A 16,902-nucleotide genomic window follows, 5' to 3' on the forward strand; every position below is an offset into this window, starting at 1 on the left:
GTAAGTGACATGACACTCTGTCTACTTGAGCCAGCAGGAAAGCTTTCTTATTAACAGGAACCCAAAATATTAACCTGACTATATTTCAGGAAGCAGAACCCTTGGCCAAAGAAGGGTTGAGTTTGGATGTAAGTGGGATTGTACATTGAGTTAGCGCATTCATAGAATGGATTTGAAACACCAGCAAACCCCCAAACTGGCATTTTTATAGCCATAATACACTCTCCTCTGGAGTTTTGCAGTTTTTAACATCAGTGTTCCTCTGCTCAATGTTCTGTGGCAGCCTGGAGGGGGAGGGGAGCTTGGGAGAGAATGGATACGTTTGTATGTATGGCTGCTCTACTGTGCACCAGAAACAAACACAGCGCTGTTAATCGGCTATACTCCAGTATAAAATAAAAATTTTTTAAATAAGTAAAATAAAATGAAGTAAATTGTTCCTATTCTGTCACATAGTGAAATGAGAATTTTCTTTTCTGTTGAAGTTGTGTGTATTGTGTTTGACTATGTAATTGAAGTTGTCAGTATAAACAGTTCCTTTTTCCTCATTTAGCATCGAGCATTGTAGCTAGAGACACAAAGTTAATCTAGCTCTGTAGCTCTGAATACTTGGAAAAGACTCAATTAAAAGTTAGAAGAGTTAAGGAACTTAGAGAAAAATAAGCTTGCTACTCATTGAAGCATGACAGGAGACAGACTCGAGTCTAATTAATGGCTTAAAGCCTTTTAGACAAACAAACACCATGTTTAGCATTTCAAGCCACTGGGCCTCTTAAACCCATGACAGAAGCATTTCCCACATGGGCCCTCCTGACCTTCTTGACAGCCTCTGGAGCCTCCTGTCTACTTGAGGACTGCTCTCTGGCCTCCTCTCCTTTCCCTCAGATGCCTGACTTATCCTGTCTGCTTGTGGTGACACATAACCTCCCTTCCATGGCCTGCTGGGCTCATGGCCTCCAGTCTGCCTGGGGACAGATGGCTGACCTTCTGCCTTTTACTGCTCTATACTTCAAACCTCTCGACTAGAATCCTTCACTCAGCTGACTCAGTCCACCAATGCCTGCCGTACAGACGGCACGGGACACACATGTACACTGGACACACATGTACACGTATAAAATCAGGCCCTCATTCAGATTGCCTTGTCATTTAAGAGCAGGAGGCCAACAGATAAATAAAAGGGATCAATCAGATAAAAAGAGATGCTATTCTGGACAGTGCATACTGGTTCTGAGAGGCTGATATTGTCCTGGGATGGTTGAGTTATTGGCTGGAGCAAAAGGGGACAGAGAGGACCCAGTAGAAATTCAACCATTCCTCTGTTAACAGCATATTTAAATCTGATGTTGGTAAAGACCTAGGTAGTGGTGACTGCATTGAATTGTCTGTATTGCATCTTTCTAACCCTAACTCTCCATTATAACAAAAGGCACGTAGTAAATAATGAAAAAAAAAAAGTCTTCATGGAGAAAGAAGTTCAACGAACCTATGACTTTCTCTGTAATTCCGCAGATCCAGAATGAGGAGAGTGTGGTGCTTTTTCTGGTCGCATGGACGGTGACAGAGATCACTCGCTACTCCTTCTACACATTCAGTCTTCTCGACCACTTGCCATACTTCATTAAATGGGCCAGGTGGCGATGATGTCTTGTAGTTTAGTTGCTCATGGTGCTGCGCATGCGTGTTTTGTGTGCTGAGCTAACACAGAAAATTAAAATGTATGTCTTAGCCATGTGTTGCTAGGAGGCTGTCATTTTGGATATTAGCAGTTTATAACTTGCATTCTAAAGGCTTAATTTAATGACTAGGGAACAGTCATATTAACATATATCTTGAGTGAAAGCAGTGCCAGACAAATTATGTTAGTCCTTAAATAAATCCCAAATTGGTCATTCATTTTTCCTTGAAAACAAGATATACATCTGTGGAATTATATTAAATCAACTCTTGACCCAAAATATGGCATTTTGTCTGATTCACTAAAATTTTCTTTTTGACAGCTCACAAACTCCTTATTCTACAAAACAAAGTTAGGAAAATAAACTAAAACACTAAAAATAAACTATAAAACAGGCAAGCTTTAGAAACAAAATGGATATTAAAGAAATTTTTGGAAACTTTCAGCGCCTAGAAATTTTTTTAACATGACAGACTTTCACTGAATTAAATACATAATGTTCTTGTAATTGCTAAAAGTGATCCTTACATCAGTCAGTCATTAGTATTCAACCTATGTCATCTCCACATTTTTAGTATTTTGTATATACAATGTCAGCTTTGTGTGTGTATTAAGTGGCAGAGACAGTTTTTAAACGTCATCCTTATTTGGAATTGTAGTATTTGGAAGGAGGACAACATTTATATTTCAAAGGTTCTAAATATAGTTCTCCCAAAGCAACAGTTTTTAAAGTAAAAGATATTCTGTCCTTTTTAAAGGACAAGTTTGCATTGCTCAAGTTTCCAAATGCTCAAGTTTGCATTCTTGAGCAGCTGATATTTTACAAAGTTATTACAAAAACAAGACTGTTCTTTGGAGAACAGATCACAAATCAGCATAGATTTGTTTATTTCATTCTCTTCATACTTATAATCAGAAATAACAGTGATAATAATAACATACCCAGGTGTGAGGACAACAAAATCTCTATCCTCTTCTGATGCAAGAGAAAAAAATAAAATGACTAATAGGTGTGAGAAACACTGGGTGGGGAGAAATGTAGGGAGGCTGTTAGGGTAAGAGATGTCTGTCCCATATACGGCTATGTACTGGATTGGCCAACAAGTTCGTTTGGGTTTTTGGCCAACCCAGGAGGTAGGTAGATAGATAATAATAGATATTAATAGATAGATGAAGTGTGTTAGTTGCTTAGTTCTGTCTGACTCTTTGGGACCCCATGAACTATACTGGAATGGGTAGCGTTCCCTTCTCCAGAGGATCTTCCTGACCCAGGGATCGAGCCCGGGTTTCCTGCATTGCAGGCAGAGCATCTTTACCATCTGAGCCACCAGGAAGGCCCTTAATAGATAGATAGATGGATAGATATCCCACATAGGTAGGATAAAAGAGTTTGATGGTAACTTCAGTCTTTAAATTTTTAAAATTTAGCTATGAAAGTAGTATGTTTTCATTATAAAAAACACAAACAGTTTTTAGTCTATATAATAAACATGAAAAGTTCTGCTAGTATTCCTACCCGACTGCCCTGCCCTCCCCCTGGAGAAAGTTGGGAGTTCACCATCCAGACTTTTTCTTATTAACAGTGGGAACACACAGATGTGAGTTTTTGAAAAATAAATGAGTAACATGATACTTGATTTTTGTTTATATATTGGAGCTCTTGTTTTCTTTTTAAAATTGGTACAGGTCCATTTAGAGCTTGCTCTCTGTCTCTTAATGCTGCATCATATTCCATAGGATGAATGACTCAGTTCTCTATTGCCAGAATTTAGATTACTTCTGGTTTTCTGATACTCTAAATACTGCTTTGTGATATCAAAACAATGATATATCCATATTTCTGTTATTTTTTAAACAAACTCTGGTATTAGTACATAGCTAATATCAAGGTAATCCATATCTAGTGTCAGACTTGTTTTTGATTACCATATACTAAAAACCTAACACTTTTTCTTAAGAATAAAAACTTAAAATTGTCTATATTCCCCTTATAAAAGATAATCACTATTAATTATACTATCAATATATATCCTTTCAAACTTTTTTATGTTCTCTAGCTCTTTTTTTGTGGCTTACCATTTTGTATATAAAGTGAGTGAGTGAATCAAAGTCACTCAGTCATGTCTGACTCTGTGACCCCATGGACTGTACAGTCCATGGAATTCTCCAGGCCAGAATACTGGAGTGGGTAACCATTTCCTTCTCCAGGGGATCTTCCCAACCCAGGAATGAACCGGGGTCTCCCACATTGCAGGCGGATTCTTTACCAGCTGAGCTACCAGGGAAGCCCTTGTATATAAAATAAGGCTTTAAAATTATAATTTGAGCTTAAACATTTTATCTGCTGAAGGTTACACTACCATTTATAAGCGTTTGGTTGGAAATCATTTATTTTTCCTGTACCAGAAATAATTTATTTTTCTTGTACCAGAAAATTTAATCACTCTAGCAATTGGGCCTTTCACAAGATTAGCAGTTTGGAATGTGGCTGGATGCTAATCCCAGAATGTGACTCACTGTCATTTTGCATGACCCCAGTCTTTCAGACCCTCCAGCACCTTTGAAAATACTAATTCAAGATATAGTCTTTTTTTATTTGCTATATTTATAAAATTTGTTTGTGGAAGGTAATGATCTTTAATATTTTGTCTGCCTTTTAGAATGCATTTGCATGTCTTGAATTTCTGGAAAAGTTCAAAATTCTACCATTGCATGTTTAAATTTGCTGTCAGAAATCCTTTGTCAGTTGCCTTAATGGTAAACAGGTTCCTGTAAAATCTTTCAACTTTGAAATGCATATTTTAACATAATACATCATGTCAGTTCATCATAATCACGAATAATTACGTTTCATGTAAAAACTCATAAAGATCCCAAACACCTATAGGTATTTGCCCACCCTATTAAACTAACCTAAAATAGCATTTATATTTATGTTCGAATGTTGAAGCCATTCTTAAATAAAACTTCACTTTAAAAATGGCTTCTTATTTATAAAGCATTGCCCTACTATGATGATTTGGATATTTGGATATGATTTGATTCTATTTATCTGTCAAAAGTGTTCCTAGAAAAGCTCACTGAATAGATAAATGTTTATTGTTATGCTTTCATACTGATTTCTTTTTATTTTCAAAAATGCATTCCCTTAAAAAAGTTTTTGATGACAATTGGGAATCTGTAAGGAAGCATCATATGTTTTTTGGAATATTAGTTAAATCTCTCATGCTGCTGCAGAACTTAGAGACTTGATGACATACAACCTTTTTAAAGTGCAAATAAAGTCAAATAAATTATGTAATTTTTCCCCATTTCATTGAAAATAATTAGTTTTTATGAATTTGACATACTTTATTCTGAGTGATTTTTTTTTTCAATTAAAGAACAGTCCTACCCAAAAAAAGTCATCTGAGAGCCACATAAAGTTAAAAAAATACTTAAGTTTGAATGTCTTACTTGAGAAAGGAATATCAAATGTTCAGTTATGTGCTTTTAAATTGAGATAGGAAAAGATTGATTTAAGTGATATACACAGAACAGCACAAGGCTGATGAGGACAGCACTGCACACAGCAAGGAGGGGGCATGCAGGGACTGTTGAAGAATCATTCTTCTTTCTTTCCCAGTTCATCTATTTTGGCAAATAATTCTGCCCTCCTCTGTCATCTCTTGTCTTTGCATACATATCCTTGGCACATAGAAGTAAGGCGACTTTTAAGTTGTCTCCAAGCTCCTGCCGTATTCACATATTTGACTTCTCTTTACAAATATGTCTAAATTCCAACAAAATGATTAAAATCCAGATCAATTTGCTTGCTTTCTTTTTCCACCAAAATTTTGACCTTAACTTCTGTGGTAACTATTATAGAGCAACTGACTTGGAAAAAACTGATTTTTTTTTTAAATGGAGAAATGTTATTACCTGGGGTGCTTGAGGCTGTCCTGTTGGCCCACCAGTGGAGACTTTGCAGGGTACCTCTAACTGTAGGCGGGAGTGATGCCAGGCACTTGCAGCCCCAGTGTGTGTGAGAGGATGACCTGCAATCCAAATGAACAAACTGTGATTTGGATTTTAACTAGAACTTTCTCAGCTCCATTTTAAGCAAGCTAACTATTCCTTTAATATGCAGATTCAGGAAGTGACCCATCTTCCTTTGTTTATCATGAAAGCAATTTTAGACAACATGTTGGTTAGCAGTTATTGATGATGCTTCAGATGGTTTTTATCAGTTTTCTAAAATAGGGGTTTCTTTTAATTAATAACCACAAAGTGTTTTCCGAATGCCTCCAAACAACTATTTTGGCAGTTTCAAAATTTAGATCTAAAATTAGAATCGTAACTGGCCTTTTAAAAACATAGCATTGGATCAACAAATGACTAGCTTCAGGGGAAAAAAATCAGTCAGTGTGATTCCAGGTGTCCAAGCAGCTACTTTTACAATACTTTACAGTGCTTTTATTTACTTTACAATAGACTGTAATAAATACTTGTGTTATTTATCATACTTAAAAATCAGTCATTGACTTTAAAATTTGTAGTTCAGTCCTATAAAGTAAGTTGACTTCTTACTTTATTAAGATCTTGCTGTTTAAAAGGGGAACTGCTAGAAGAAAAAACCTGACAATAATTAAATTACTAAGCGAATGATTAAAGTATAAAAAATTAACTTTGTATGTGAGGTTAATATAAGTATATAGGAAGGAGAATTTTTAAACTTAAATAAAGTAGTAGCAAAAGAATTATAAAACCCAGTAATTATTCTAGAAAAATAATTCTCAGATTATTCTTTCTCCAGATATAATTTTTTTATCATCTTATATCCTGTTGGAGTTGCTGGTGAACTTCTTACAATATACGCTGCCTTACCATATGTGAAGAAAACAGGAATGTTCTCCATAAGACTTCCCAATAAATACAATGTCTCTTTTGACTACTATTATTTTCTTCTTATAACCATGGCCTCATATATACCATGTAAGTATGTATCTGTTAGCACTCTGATGTAGCATACACTGTGAAAGTGCTTCGAAAGATGTCAGAAGATTGACATATATATTCTATGATATATGAAATAGATAGCTAACCAGAATCTACTATACAGCACAAGGAACTCTACTGTGTTCTGTAGTGACCTAAAGGGGAAGGAAATCCAAGAAAAGAGGGGATATATGTGGACATAGAGCTGATTCACTTTGCTATACAGTAGAAACAAGCACAATATTGTAAAGTAACTTTACTCAAAATTTTTTTAAAAAGGGAGAAATCATGTCTTACAAATACATCAAAACCTCTGTTCAGTTCCATAATTTGAAATAATTGAAAGGCAAATTGTGAGGAAAAAAGGTAAGTAAATTAACACACAAATGACTGCCTTCTCAAAATCATTTAAAAATAAGCTTAGTATGATTTATGTTTTTAAAGAAAAGATAAGCCTACAGTGAACTCTTTGAAAGCATTTAGAATTATGTATCTGAACAGAAATATTTTATCCAAGGAAATCTGAGGTCATTTTTATTCATTAAGCACATACTTAGAAAAAGTGTCCCAAGGTGCTTTTTAGTCTTATGTGTGTTTCCCTATGTACTAGAAAATAATGAATGAGCTACTTTCTTAAGGTGTTTCTAATAACTCAGCCTTTTCACTAATTTCTTCTCATCTTTGAATAGTTGCAATGAATTGATGAGACTCTATTCATTTCATTTAAATACAGAGTGGTGTATCTTTATGTCAGATTTTGATAATCACTAGCAGGAAATGTGAAGATACAGCGAGACTGTTGTTTGCCCTTGTCAATAAAATTAGAGGCTCTGAGGTCAGTGCAGGAGAAAAAAGAAATGAGAAACATTTATGGAATAAAAATCAGCATTGACACAGTATGAAATATTTCATTTAGAGAGGATGAGCATAAAATGTGGCCACTTCTTCAGGGCCTCCAACTTCTAAGTTTTTCTGAAGTAAAAATTGATGTGATGGTCATATAGTGTTTTTATTTTTAGTTTAATTTTTTTAATTAATTTTTAAAATTATTTGGACTATAATTCTTTTACAGGTTGGTGTTCATTTCTGCCATATAACATTGAGAATCAGCCAGAAGTAATACATTTATAACCCCTCTTCTGGAGCTTCCCTCCCAGCCCCCAACCATTCCATCCATTTAGGTCATCACAGAGCACCAAGCTGAGCTCCCTGTGCTGTATAGCAGCTAGATATCTGATTTACATATGGTGGTGTATATATGTCAGTGCTACTCTCTCTATTTGTCTCCCTTCTCCCTCCTCCCCTATGACCCCCATGACCCCAGCATTCACTGCAGCACTATTTACAATAGCCAGGACATGGAAGCAGCCTAGATGTCCACTGACAACTGAATGGATAAAGCAGATGTGCTACATAAATACAGTGGAATATTACTCAGCCATAAAAGGAACAAAATTGGGTCATTTGTAGTGATGTGGATGAACCTAGAGCTTGTGATACAGAGCAAACTAAGTTAGAAAGAGAAAACCAAATATTGTATATTAATACATACATGTAGAATCAGTGGTACCAATGAACCTATTTGTGGGGCAGGAATAGAGAGAGATGCATACATAGAGAACGGACTTGCCATATGTTTTTATTCCCTGATCTTCTCTCTTCTCAGTCTGACTCTCCTCTTTTTCTCCACCAGAACGAGTTCAGGGGGGCTCAGGGATGCTAAGCCTACAATACTTATTTCTTTCCCTGATTTTCCCAGCATCTAGTGAATAGCAGCACACCTGGAGCAAAACCACACTTGCCCCCTGATATAGGTTCAGGTCTTGAGTTCCCTTTTTCTTCACAGTCACTGAGGCATGTCTGTGAAAACCCAGGGTCCAAGAGATCATGGTTTGAAACCATGAAACCAGTAACTTGTAAGAGCGCATTTTCAGGTGTCCTGTGAAGACTGGCCTTTGCCAGTAGCAGCTTCTCAGTTTATCAGGCTGTCAGTTACCTGAGACCCTGTTCCTGCTGGAGGATCAGTCAGTCAGTAGGGGATGTTTTTCACCTGATGATTAGTATTAGTTTTGATGTTATTGTTTAGTCTCTAAGTAATGTCTGACTCTTTTAAATGCTTTGCCAGTTACAAGTATAAAAGTATACTTTGAGTGCTTATCTTAGCACTCAAAACAAGTCTGATGTAATAAGGATATTATAGATGTATTTGCAAAACTTGGTCAGTTAGCTTTAAGTCTACATTGCCTGAATATATTTAGACTGTTAGATATAATATGATGGTTACATTTATGAAGGTGGATAGTACCTACTTAAATAAAAAGTAAAATCTTTGATGCATTTTGGCTCCATTTGAGCTAAATTCTATGAGTACTTATCCATAGTTCCCTGAGCAAAATATTCAGAGCTTGTTTTGTCATTAAATTCATTCATTTTGGTTATTCTGTTAATCATTTTCAGATATATTTTTTACATTTGTATTATTTATAGCTGATGTTAATTTGCTCATCCACTAGCATTTACCCTATAATTCAAAGTACTGGTTCAAATTGACTCAAAATAATTCTCCAAATTCAACAGGGTGGACAACCATTTGTTTAACTAATCTAATACATGTGCATTTGTGTGTTTGTAGATAACAGACCACCCTTATGCCCGACCAGTAGGGGTTTTTGCTCTGGGCCCACACTGATCACTTTTCCACACAGGACCCCTTTCCTTCAGATCACATCCTAGAAAGCTGGAACCATGGAATTTGCTACCCAGATGGCACTGGGCATGCATCCAGGGACTGCCTTGCTCTCTTCCCCAATCTGTTCTCCTGAGGGTTAACTGCGTCACCTGTGTGCACGTCCCTGAGACAAGGGGAAGCTATTTGGGAGGTGGATGGATGCAGCTGGGTTGCGTGGAGTCGGACATCCACACAGATGTTCCTGAAACCCCTCATGACATAGGACAGCTGTTAGAACACAGAGAAGGGGCCAGGTTGCTTTGTGCTGCACTGTTCTGGCACAGTATTCCTAAAAGTTATAGAAATCTTCTTTTTTCTTAATCAGAGTTTAGTTGCTTTACAATGTTGTATTTCTGCTGTACAGCAAGGTGAATCAGCTATACATACGCATATATCCCTTCTTTGTCACCACAGAGCATTGAGAAGAGTTCCTTGTGCTATACAGTTGGTTCTCATTAATTACCTATTTTATGTATAGCAGGGTATACATGTCAATCCCAGTCTCCCGATTCATCCCACACGCACCTCCCCCACTACCCCGTGGGTGTTCATATGTTTGTTCTCTATGTCTATGTCTCACTTTCTACTTTGCAAATAGGTTCATCTGTAGCATTTTTCTAGATGCACATATATGCATTAATACATGATATTTGTTTTCTCTTTCTGAATTACTTCACCCTGTATGACAGTCTCTAGGTCCATCCAGAGTTATAGAGTTCTCAATTCAAACATGGCCTTCCACGTCATTATAAAGAGATATTTAAGAACATATTTAAGTTTACTAAAAAAACTGACAGTTTATGGCATTAAAACATTTAGGCATATGGTATAGGAGCCTCCATTTGTACCCTTATGCTGAGCCCTGTAAGGATTAGGGCGGTAGCCATGGTGCATGACGGGCTTGCTCTCAAAGATCACCATGTTTGAGAGGCTGCAAGTATAAAACATTTCCAGCAAAAGCTTACCTTCTTGTTCTCTTTTCTCCATTAAGTGTTTCCACAACTCTACTTTCATATGTTACGTCAGAGAAGAAAGGTGCTTCATGGAGAGGTGATTGTCGAAAAGGATGATTAAATGATCCCCACAACAAGGTGCTTTTTCCAGAATAACCAGGATTACTTGAGTCCAAGTTTTAATAACAAGAATAAACAACTTGATAAATATTGCGGGTTGTATTATTTCTTAAACTATAACTTGGGGCATGTGGTATTTGCCAATATTTGTCTTCAGATTGTGCCAGCTCCATTTGCTACGAGTATAAACTCCTGGGTAGGTGATGATCATCAAAAAAAATAATTGGGTATATTACCTGGGTTGGGGGTGGGGCAAAAGCTTCAGTAGTTTTTAAGTTTCACTAAGTAATTTTTGCTACATAGGTTCAAAGCTTTTAAAATCAATATTTAAAAATTAGTTTAATGATTTAACGTTATGATGCCTGCCAGTGATATTTGTGTGATATTTATAAATGAAACTAAATACAGAATTATAATAACTTGTTAATAATGTATTGGCATTTCTTGAACCCAGGGTCTATTTCTCTGAAGTATAACAGGTAGCATTTTTGATTAATAACAGCTTTTGGAAATGTGGACATAATTTGCTAGGATAAATCTTTTGATTTAGATAAAGTAGCCATATAAAAGTCAAAAATATTCAAGAAAATGTCACAGTTGGAAAATAGTCTTTAGAAATGTGTTTAGGCCATTGAAATTACTGCTAAGCACATTTATTTTCATTTGAATTGACTACTCAAGGTCAACCTTTCCAACTGTAAGGATTTTAACAGATTAGAAAGAATATAAGTGTATACCTAGTTTCACTTGTAAAAGGAAAAATGATAATATCGAGTCTGATGGTAACATTGGGTCTGTTACATTAAGAACTCTGGCTGAAAAAGGCTGCTCTATACTGTGGGATCATCTAATGAAATTCATCTTGTGATATACCTTTTTGGTACTTAGGTAACAGAAATTTAGGATATGATCTAAAATAGACTTATTTTATTCTGAATTTTGTTGACCAGTAAAAAGTCTTATAATAAAGCTTCTGTCCACATGTTTAATAGAAAGATACACTGAAGATAATCTAATCATGCTTTAATTCTTAAGTATATCCTTTAAAATTTTCCCCTCTAATATTAAGGTATATTGCTTTCCTGACCTGTTTTAAAGAGAATTTTAAATATGTGACTTTAAAAAAAAGGAATTTTTTGCTTGCTATAGAGGTGTAGGTATAATTTTGGCTTTAATTGTTCTGTATTGTTTCCATTTATAGTTGACATGTAATGTGTCACTTTTCACGTTTTTCAGAATTGCTTATTTTGTGTTATCACTTCCTCTTCAAATGATTTCATGTGGAAATTTGTAGTTCAGAATAGTTTTGCAAGCTTACATCTTAGACAACTTGATTTTTAAAAGGTGCTATTTCTTTTATTACATTTTAATATTTTCTCTGTAATATTAGGTTACTAATTTTCAAAAATGCAATGTTCATTCTGTATTTATTTGACTTTGATTGTTTTTGTCTTGAATTTTTATATGGAAGAAATTTTCAGGGACTTTTCCCCTTTGGTAACGTAGTACAAGAAGTTCATATGCTTATCCTGTTAGATGCCTGTCTTATGAAAAGTATTTTCAGTCTTCTTCCTAAAATTTGCATTAATTCACCTTGTACGCCTAACCAGCAGATTTAATACTCTTTTTTTCCCCTTAAGTGATGGAATATCTTGAAGTAGAAACTGTGATCAACTTTAATAAAAATGCAATACATCAGACTATTCAGAGACTATGTTAATATGCTCAAAGTATGCCTAAACTTTAGATTTAGTTTATCTTCGGGATCTTTTATTTCAGCTAATTCTCAGCCATCCTTTGTGTAGAAAATAAAGTGCTTAAATGGTAATTTGATTGCAATAGGGAGAAATATTTGAAAGTCCTTTGCACTTGTCTCCTGTGATAGAATCTTCTTTGGAAAATCTCCCAAAGCCACTATAACATTCCTTTGAGTATGCACATCAGGCTTGAATCAAATAGATTTTGAATTCAGTCCTGAAGATTTTGGATTTGACAAACCATATACCAAGAAATTTTGATGCTAGTAACTTCCAATGGGATTTGACATTCCTTACAATTCTAGTTTTAAATTTTTCATAGCTTTATAGTTTAATATATCACACAATAATAGATATAATATGCATTTAAAAATTTTTCCACAGTCTTTTTTTTTTTTTTTTAACTTTTAATGGTTCTCAATTTAATGGTTCTCAATTTGTTATTTTTGTTGTTGTTCTTTGGCTATACCATGTGGCATGTGGGATCTTAATTCCCCAACCAGGGATTGAACCTGCGTCCCCTATAGTGGAAGCACAGATTCCACACAGATTCTTAACCATTGGACTGCCAGGGAAGTACCTCAGTTTGATATTAATAAAGCAACTTCCCTAATAGTTATAACTTAATGAAAATGCCAAAATAAATATTAAAATGTCACTTTTCACCAAAGGCTTTTGTTCTTTGACATCTGTAGGATCTCAGAAACATTTCATCTTCAGATTGTTAAGCATCTAATTATTATGCCACTGTCTCATGGTTTCTGGTGATATATTACAGAAGTGATATAAGATTGTGCAGTAATCCCTTCCCCTCCTCTCTGCCCCGAAGAATATTTGTGCTCATTGTGTGCCAAGGACTGTTTAGGGAATTAACATCCTCCTAGCATACGTCTGTCTATCTAACATACACAGTGAACCTCTGACATAATTACTAGGTCAGATTGGTTAGAAAATCACAGTGTGAAATGATTACTTGTGCTTTAACAAAATTGGGTGCATAGGTAACCTGATGTGGCAGAGTTTATTGGCTTTTTAAAAACTTTTTATGTATGTTGACGTATAGCTGATTAACTAGGTTGTGATAGTTTCAGGTGGACAGCAGAGGGACTCAGCCATACATAAATATGTATCCTTTCTCCCCATCCAGGTGTGGCAAGGTTCTTCGTTACTCATGTGTAAAAGTGTATCAGACTGCCATTAAATAGGTAATATTCTGGTTTAAATTTATTTTCAAACCCTTACAGATATGCAACTGTTAAATCATCAAGGTGCAACACTGAAGGAAGAATAACTGTAAGAAGCAAGATTTAAATGAATGTGTAAAATGTAGACATATTTTCCATCAATATATACATAGATCTGGAATATACATATATATATGATAAAAAGAGCAACATAGTTTTGTAATTCCAATATGAAGGCATTAAATGAAATTGAAAATTCAGTTTGTTTAGTCTAAATTTATGAAACAGATAGACATTTGTTGTTCCTCCAGACTGGAAGCTTAAGAATATGTTCTTAAAATTTTATCTTTTTTTCTAGTGTTCCTTTTCCAGCTTTTAAAAATATATGGTTCAGTTTTTGTTTTGAAAGAATTTCAAATTTACAAGAAAGTTGCAAGAATGCTAGTCTTCACTTGAATCCCTACTTGTTAACATTTTGTGATTTTGCTGTAACATTCTATTTGAAATATTTTGTGAACCATTTCTTCAGTGTATGATCTTAAGAACAAGGGCATTCTCTTAAACAGCCACAGTACAATGACCCAAATGAGGAAATTAAAACTGACAGAATATCTAAACTACGAAGTGAAAGTGAAGTCATTTTAGTCGTGTCCGACTCTGCAATCCCATGGAGCCTGCTAGGCTCCTCTGTCCATGGGATTCTCCAGGCAAGAATACTGGAGTGAGTTGGCATTTCCTTCTCCAGGGGTTCTTCCCAACCTGGGGATTGAACCAAGGTCTCTTGCATTGCAGGCGAATTCTTGACTCTCAGAGCCACCAGGGAAGCCTAACTCAACTACAGTCCTTCAAATACCAAGAGGGAAGTTCTGAACATATGTTGTGGGTCAAGAGCCCATCCAGGTTCAGGCACTTCCTTTAGTTGTCATCTCTTCTTGTCTGTAATGATTCCTTGGTTTTTCTTCATTTCATGGTTTTAACATTTTCAATAGTACAGGACAGTTGTTTTGGAGAAAGTCTCTCGGTTTGGGTTTGTTTGATATTTCCTCATGACTAGCTTTAATTTATGCACTCTTCCACAGGAATATTGATTTGTCCCATTTACTGGTGATACTGACTTTGATGTTTTACGTGATTTGTTTTTTCATATTTTGGTTGCAGAGTAACACATAGGTCTTTTTGGTCTAATTCACTGGAGTTTGGCTTTGAAATGTGGCATTGGGATTTTTAACCTGATTAATATGCCTTGCTCTGATACATGAAGATTGATGTCTTTTTAAGGGATTAAAAAGTGCTAAATGATTTTTACACCTGGAATTTCCAGGCGTTTTATGAATTCAACCTTTATGTTGATGTTTAAGCTCCTAGACTGCAAAACTCTGTGATTAATTAATATACTTTGATTTTGCTTCAAGTTCTTAACTACAGTTTCTGTTCTACTTTACTGTATACTCTCACCATGATATTCTGCTTTACCAAGATGATACATAATGCAAGGTTGAGCGTGCTCTGAAAGTACATTTTAGGGTCTTCTTGGAAGTACAGTGGTTAAGACTCCAAGCTTCCACTGCCAGGGGCACGGGTTCAGTCCCTCGTTGGGGAACTAAGATCCCACATGCCATGCAGTGAGACTAAAACATTAAAAAAATTTTTTTTAATACATTTTATTTCTTGATTTAGGGTATTGCCTTTCCCCTATATTTTAAAATGTCATTTGTACAACTTGAAAATTAAAATTGTTCTTTAAATCCACTTAACATTTTGTGGATTTTACTTTTAGGATTAAGACTGTAGAAAAAAGGATTTTGACCACAGCTTCTATAAGAGTGATCCTAGGATCCCAGACCCCCTGCCTTAGAGACTCTGCATCAGTGGCTTGGTAACTGAGAAATCTGCATTTTTTGCAAGGACCTGGGCAGCTTGATATAGGCAGTTTAGAGGTTCCACTATCCGTTTGAGAAACACTGCCTTAGAGAAATACCAGGGGGCCGAGAAAGGTGACTTCTTACAAGTGCCGCATTTCATGTACTTACGTTAACTGAAAAAAATCAGCATTGCTACATTGTTCTATTGTCTCTCACCAAAATGAACACCATAGGTTTAAGTTTATATAGATGAAAAACTTGATATTTGCGTAGTGTGAGATAGTAAGACATTTTGTATGTGTTTTTAAAGTATGTACTATTTTATTGCCATGCAATTGATCTGTCTGTTCACTTAAGTAGTGTAGAGCATAGAGAACAGTATTAAAATCTAGAGTGATAATCAGGTTATTTATTGTACTGAATTTAATCTTATGAAATAAGTGGACATCATGACAGTTAGATTTTAGTTTAGTAGTATTGTTCATTGAACAACTTCTAGTCTCTTTTGGTAATTAAAGACACACACGCCTCTTAGAAAGGAATATATTCAAGATTTTGAAAAACATATGTGTTACTGTTTTTGAGAAATATGCACAATAGAAAGTAATTATAATTTGCCTGAGTGATTTATAATTTAATCATCACTTGACTAAAATAGGTTTGTGGTTAAATGAATATGCTACGACTAGTTTTATTGAGTATACTTTAACTGAACTTTATTAAAAACTTTACAAAGGAAATTAATCTTAAGAACTGAGGAAATGGAAAGACTAATTTACAATAAATTTACTCAAGAAGGAAAAAAAATGACTTAAACAGCTTTCACCTGGGAAAATGTTGATTTTTAGAATCAAATATTTTTTTTCAAAGGTACAACTTTGTGACTTTTATGCATAAGCATTTGCTCTAAAATCTAGTATTACTTTTTGGTTTAAATTCCAAAATGAACATATATAAGATAATTTATATAAAAGCTGATTTTTTATCATTAAAATGTATCACATATTTTAATTGAAATTTACAAATTTCAGGATAATTTTTTTTTCTACAGAAGAGTTGATACTATATGTAGTAGGCAGTGTGAACTAACAATGTGATAGGTAACAACAAAGTTAGGTATGAGCATAAGGTAGCAAAAAAGGCCTATAAAAACAGGTTTGTGAAAATGTTGGTTATTTACAGGTTGTACATATTCATAGTTACGAAGCATTTTTGGCCCTGAAAAATCCTTATTGTATACTCTGCTTATGGAATTATATACTTTATGTAAATGCATTCAGATAGTTTTTGAAGAAGTATTTTAAAATATTTCCTGTGATTTAACTTTAAATGCTTGTATACCTTGAAAACACTTCCTGAGTTTGCTTATTTTTTGTGTTTTAAAAATTAAATTTATTTTTGGTTTTTAAAAATTGAAGTATAGTTGGTATACAATATTGTGTTAGTTTCAAGTGTACAGCACAGTGATTCACAGTTATGTTATATATATATATATATATATATATATATATATATATATATATGGTGAAGGGAATGGCAACCCACTGCTTGTCTGAAATTCCCAATACAGCTATTCTTGTCTGGAAAATCCCATGCACAGAGGCGCCTGGATCCCTACGGTACATGGGATCCCAAAGAGTTGG

The 16,902-nt window shown here is 35.0% G+C and overlaps 1 protein-coding gene across 6 annotated transcripts in view; it reads left to right on the plus strand.

The window, feature by feature from the left end:
• Positions 1-16,676, plus strand: part of HACD1 (3-hydroxyacyl-CoA dehydratase 1) — a 28,069-nt gene extending 11,393 nt beyond the window's left edge. The window contains exons 5-9 of one of the 6 annotated variants that reach the window (XR_015139578.1): positions 1,513-1,634; positions 6,474-6,652; positions 10,375-10,474; positions 13,361-13,418; positions 14,190-16,676. Coding sequence is in view for 2 of the 6 variants with exons in the window: in XM_086334162.1 (XP_086190288.1) it covers positions 1,513-1,634; positions 6,474-6,652; positions 10,375-10,457 (384 nt within the window). In the remaining 4 variants the exon portion in view is untranslated. Of the gene's footprint in view, positions 1-1,512; positions 1,635-6,473; positions 6,653-10,374; positions 10,547-13,360; positions 14,015-14,189 lie in introns of those variants that run through there. The other 5 variants (XR_015139579.1, XM_086334162.1, XR_015139581.1 and 2 more) reach the window with 5 other exon arrangements.
• The last annotated feature ends 226 nt before the right edge of the window (positions 16,677-16,902 follow it).

The sequence above is a fragment of the Bos grunniens genome, chromosome 13 (genome assembly GCF_055505025.1).
Source record: "Bos grunniens cultivar Pamir isolate PY7600 chromosome 13, Bosgru_T2T1.0, whole genome shotgun sequence".
Classification (NCBI taxonomy): domain Eukaryota; kingdom Metazoa; phylum Chordata; class Mammalia; order Artiodactyla; family Bovidae; genus Bos; species Bos grunniens.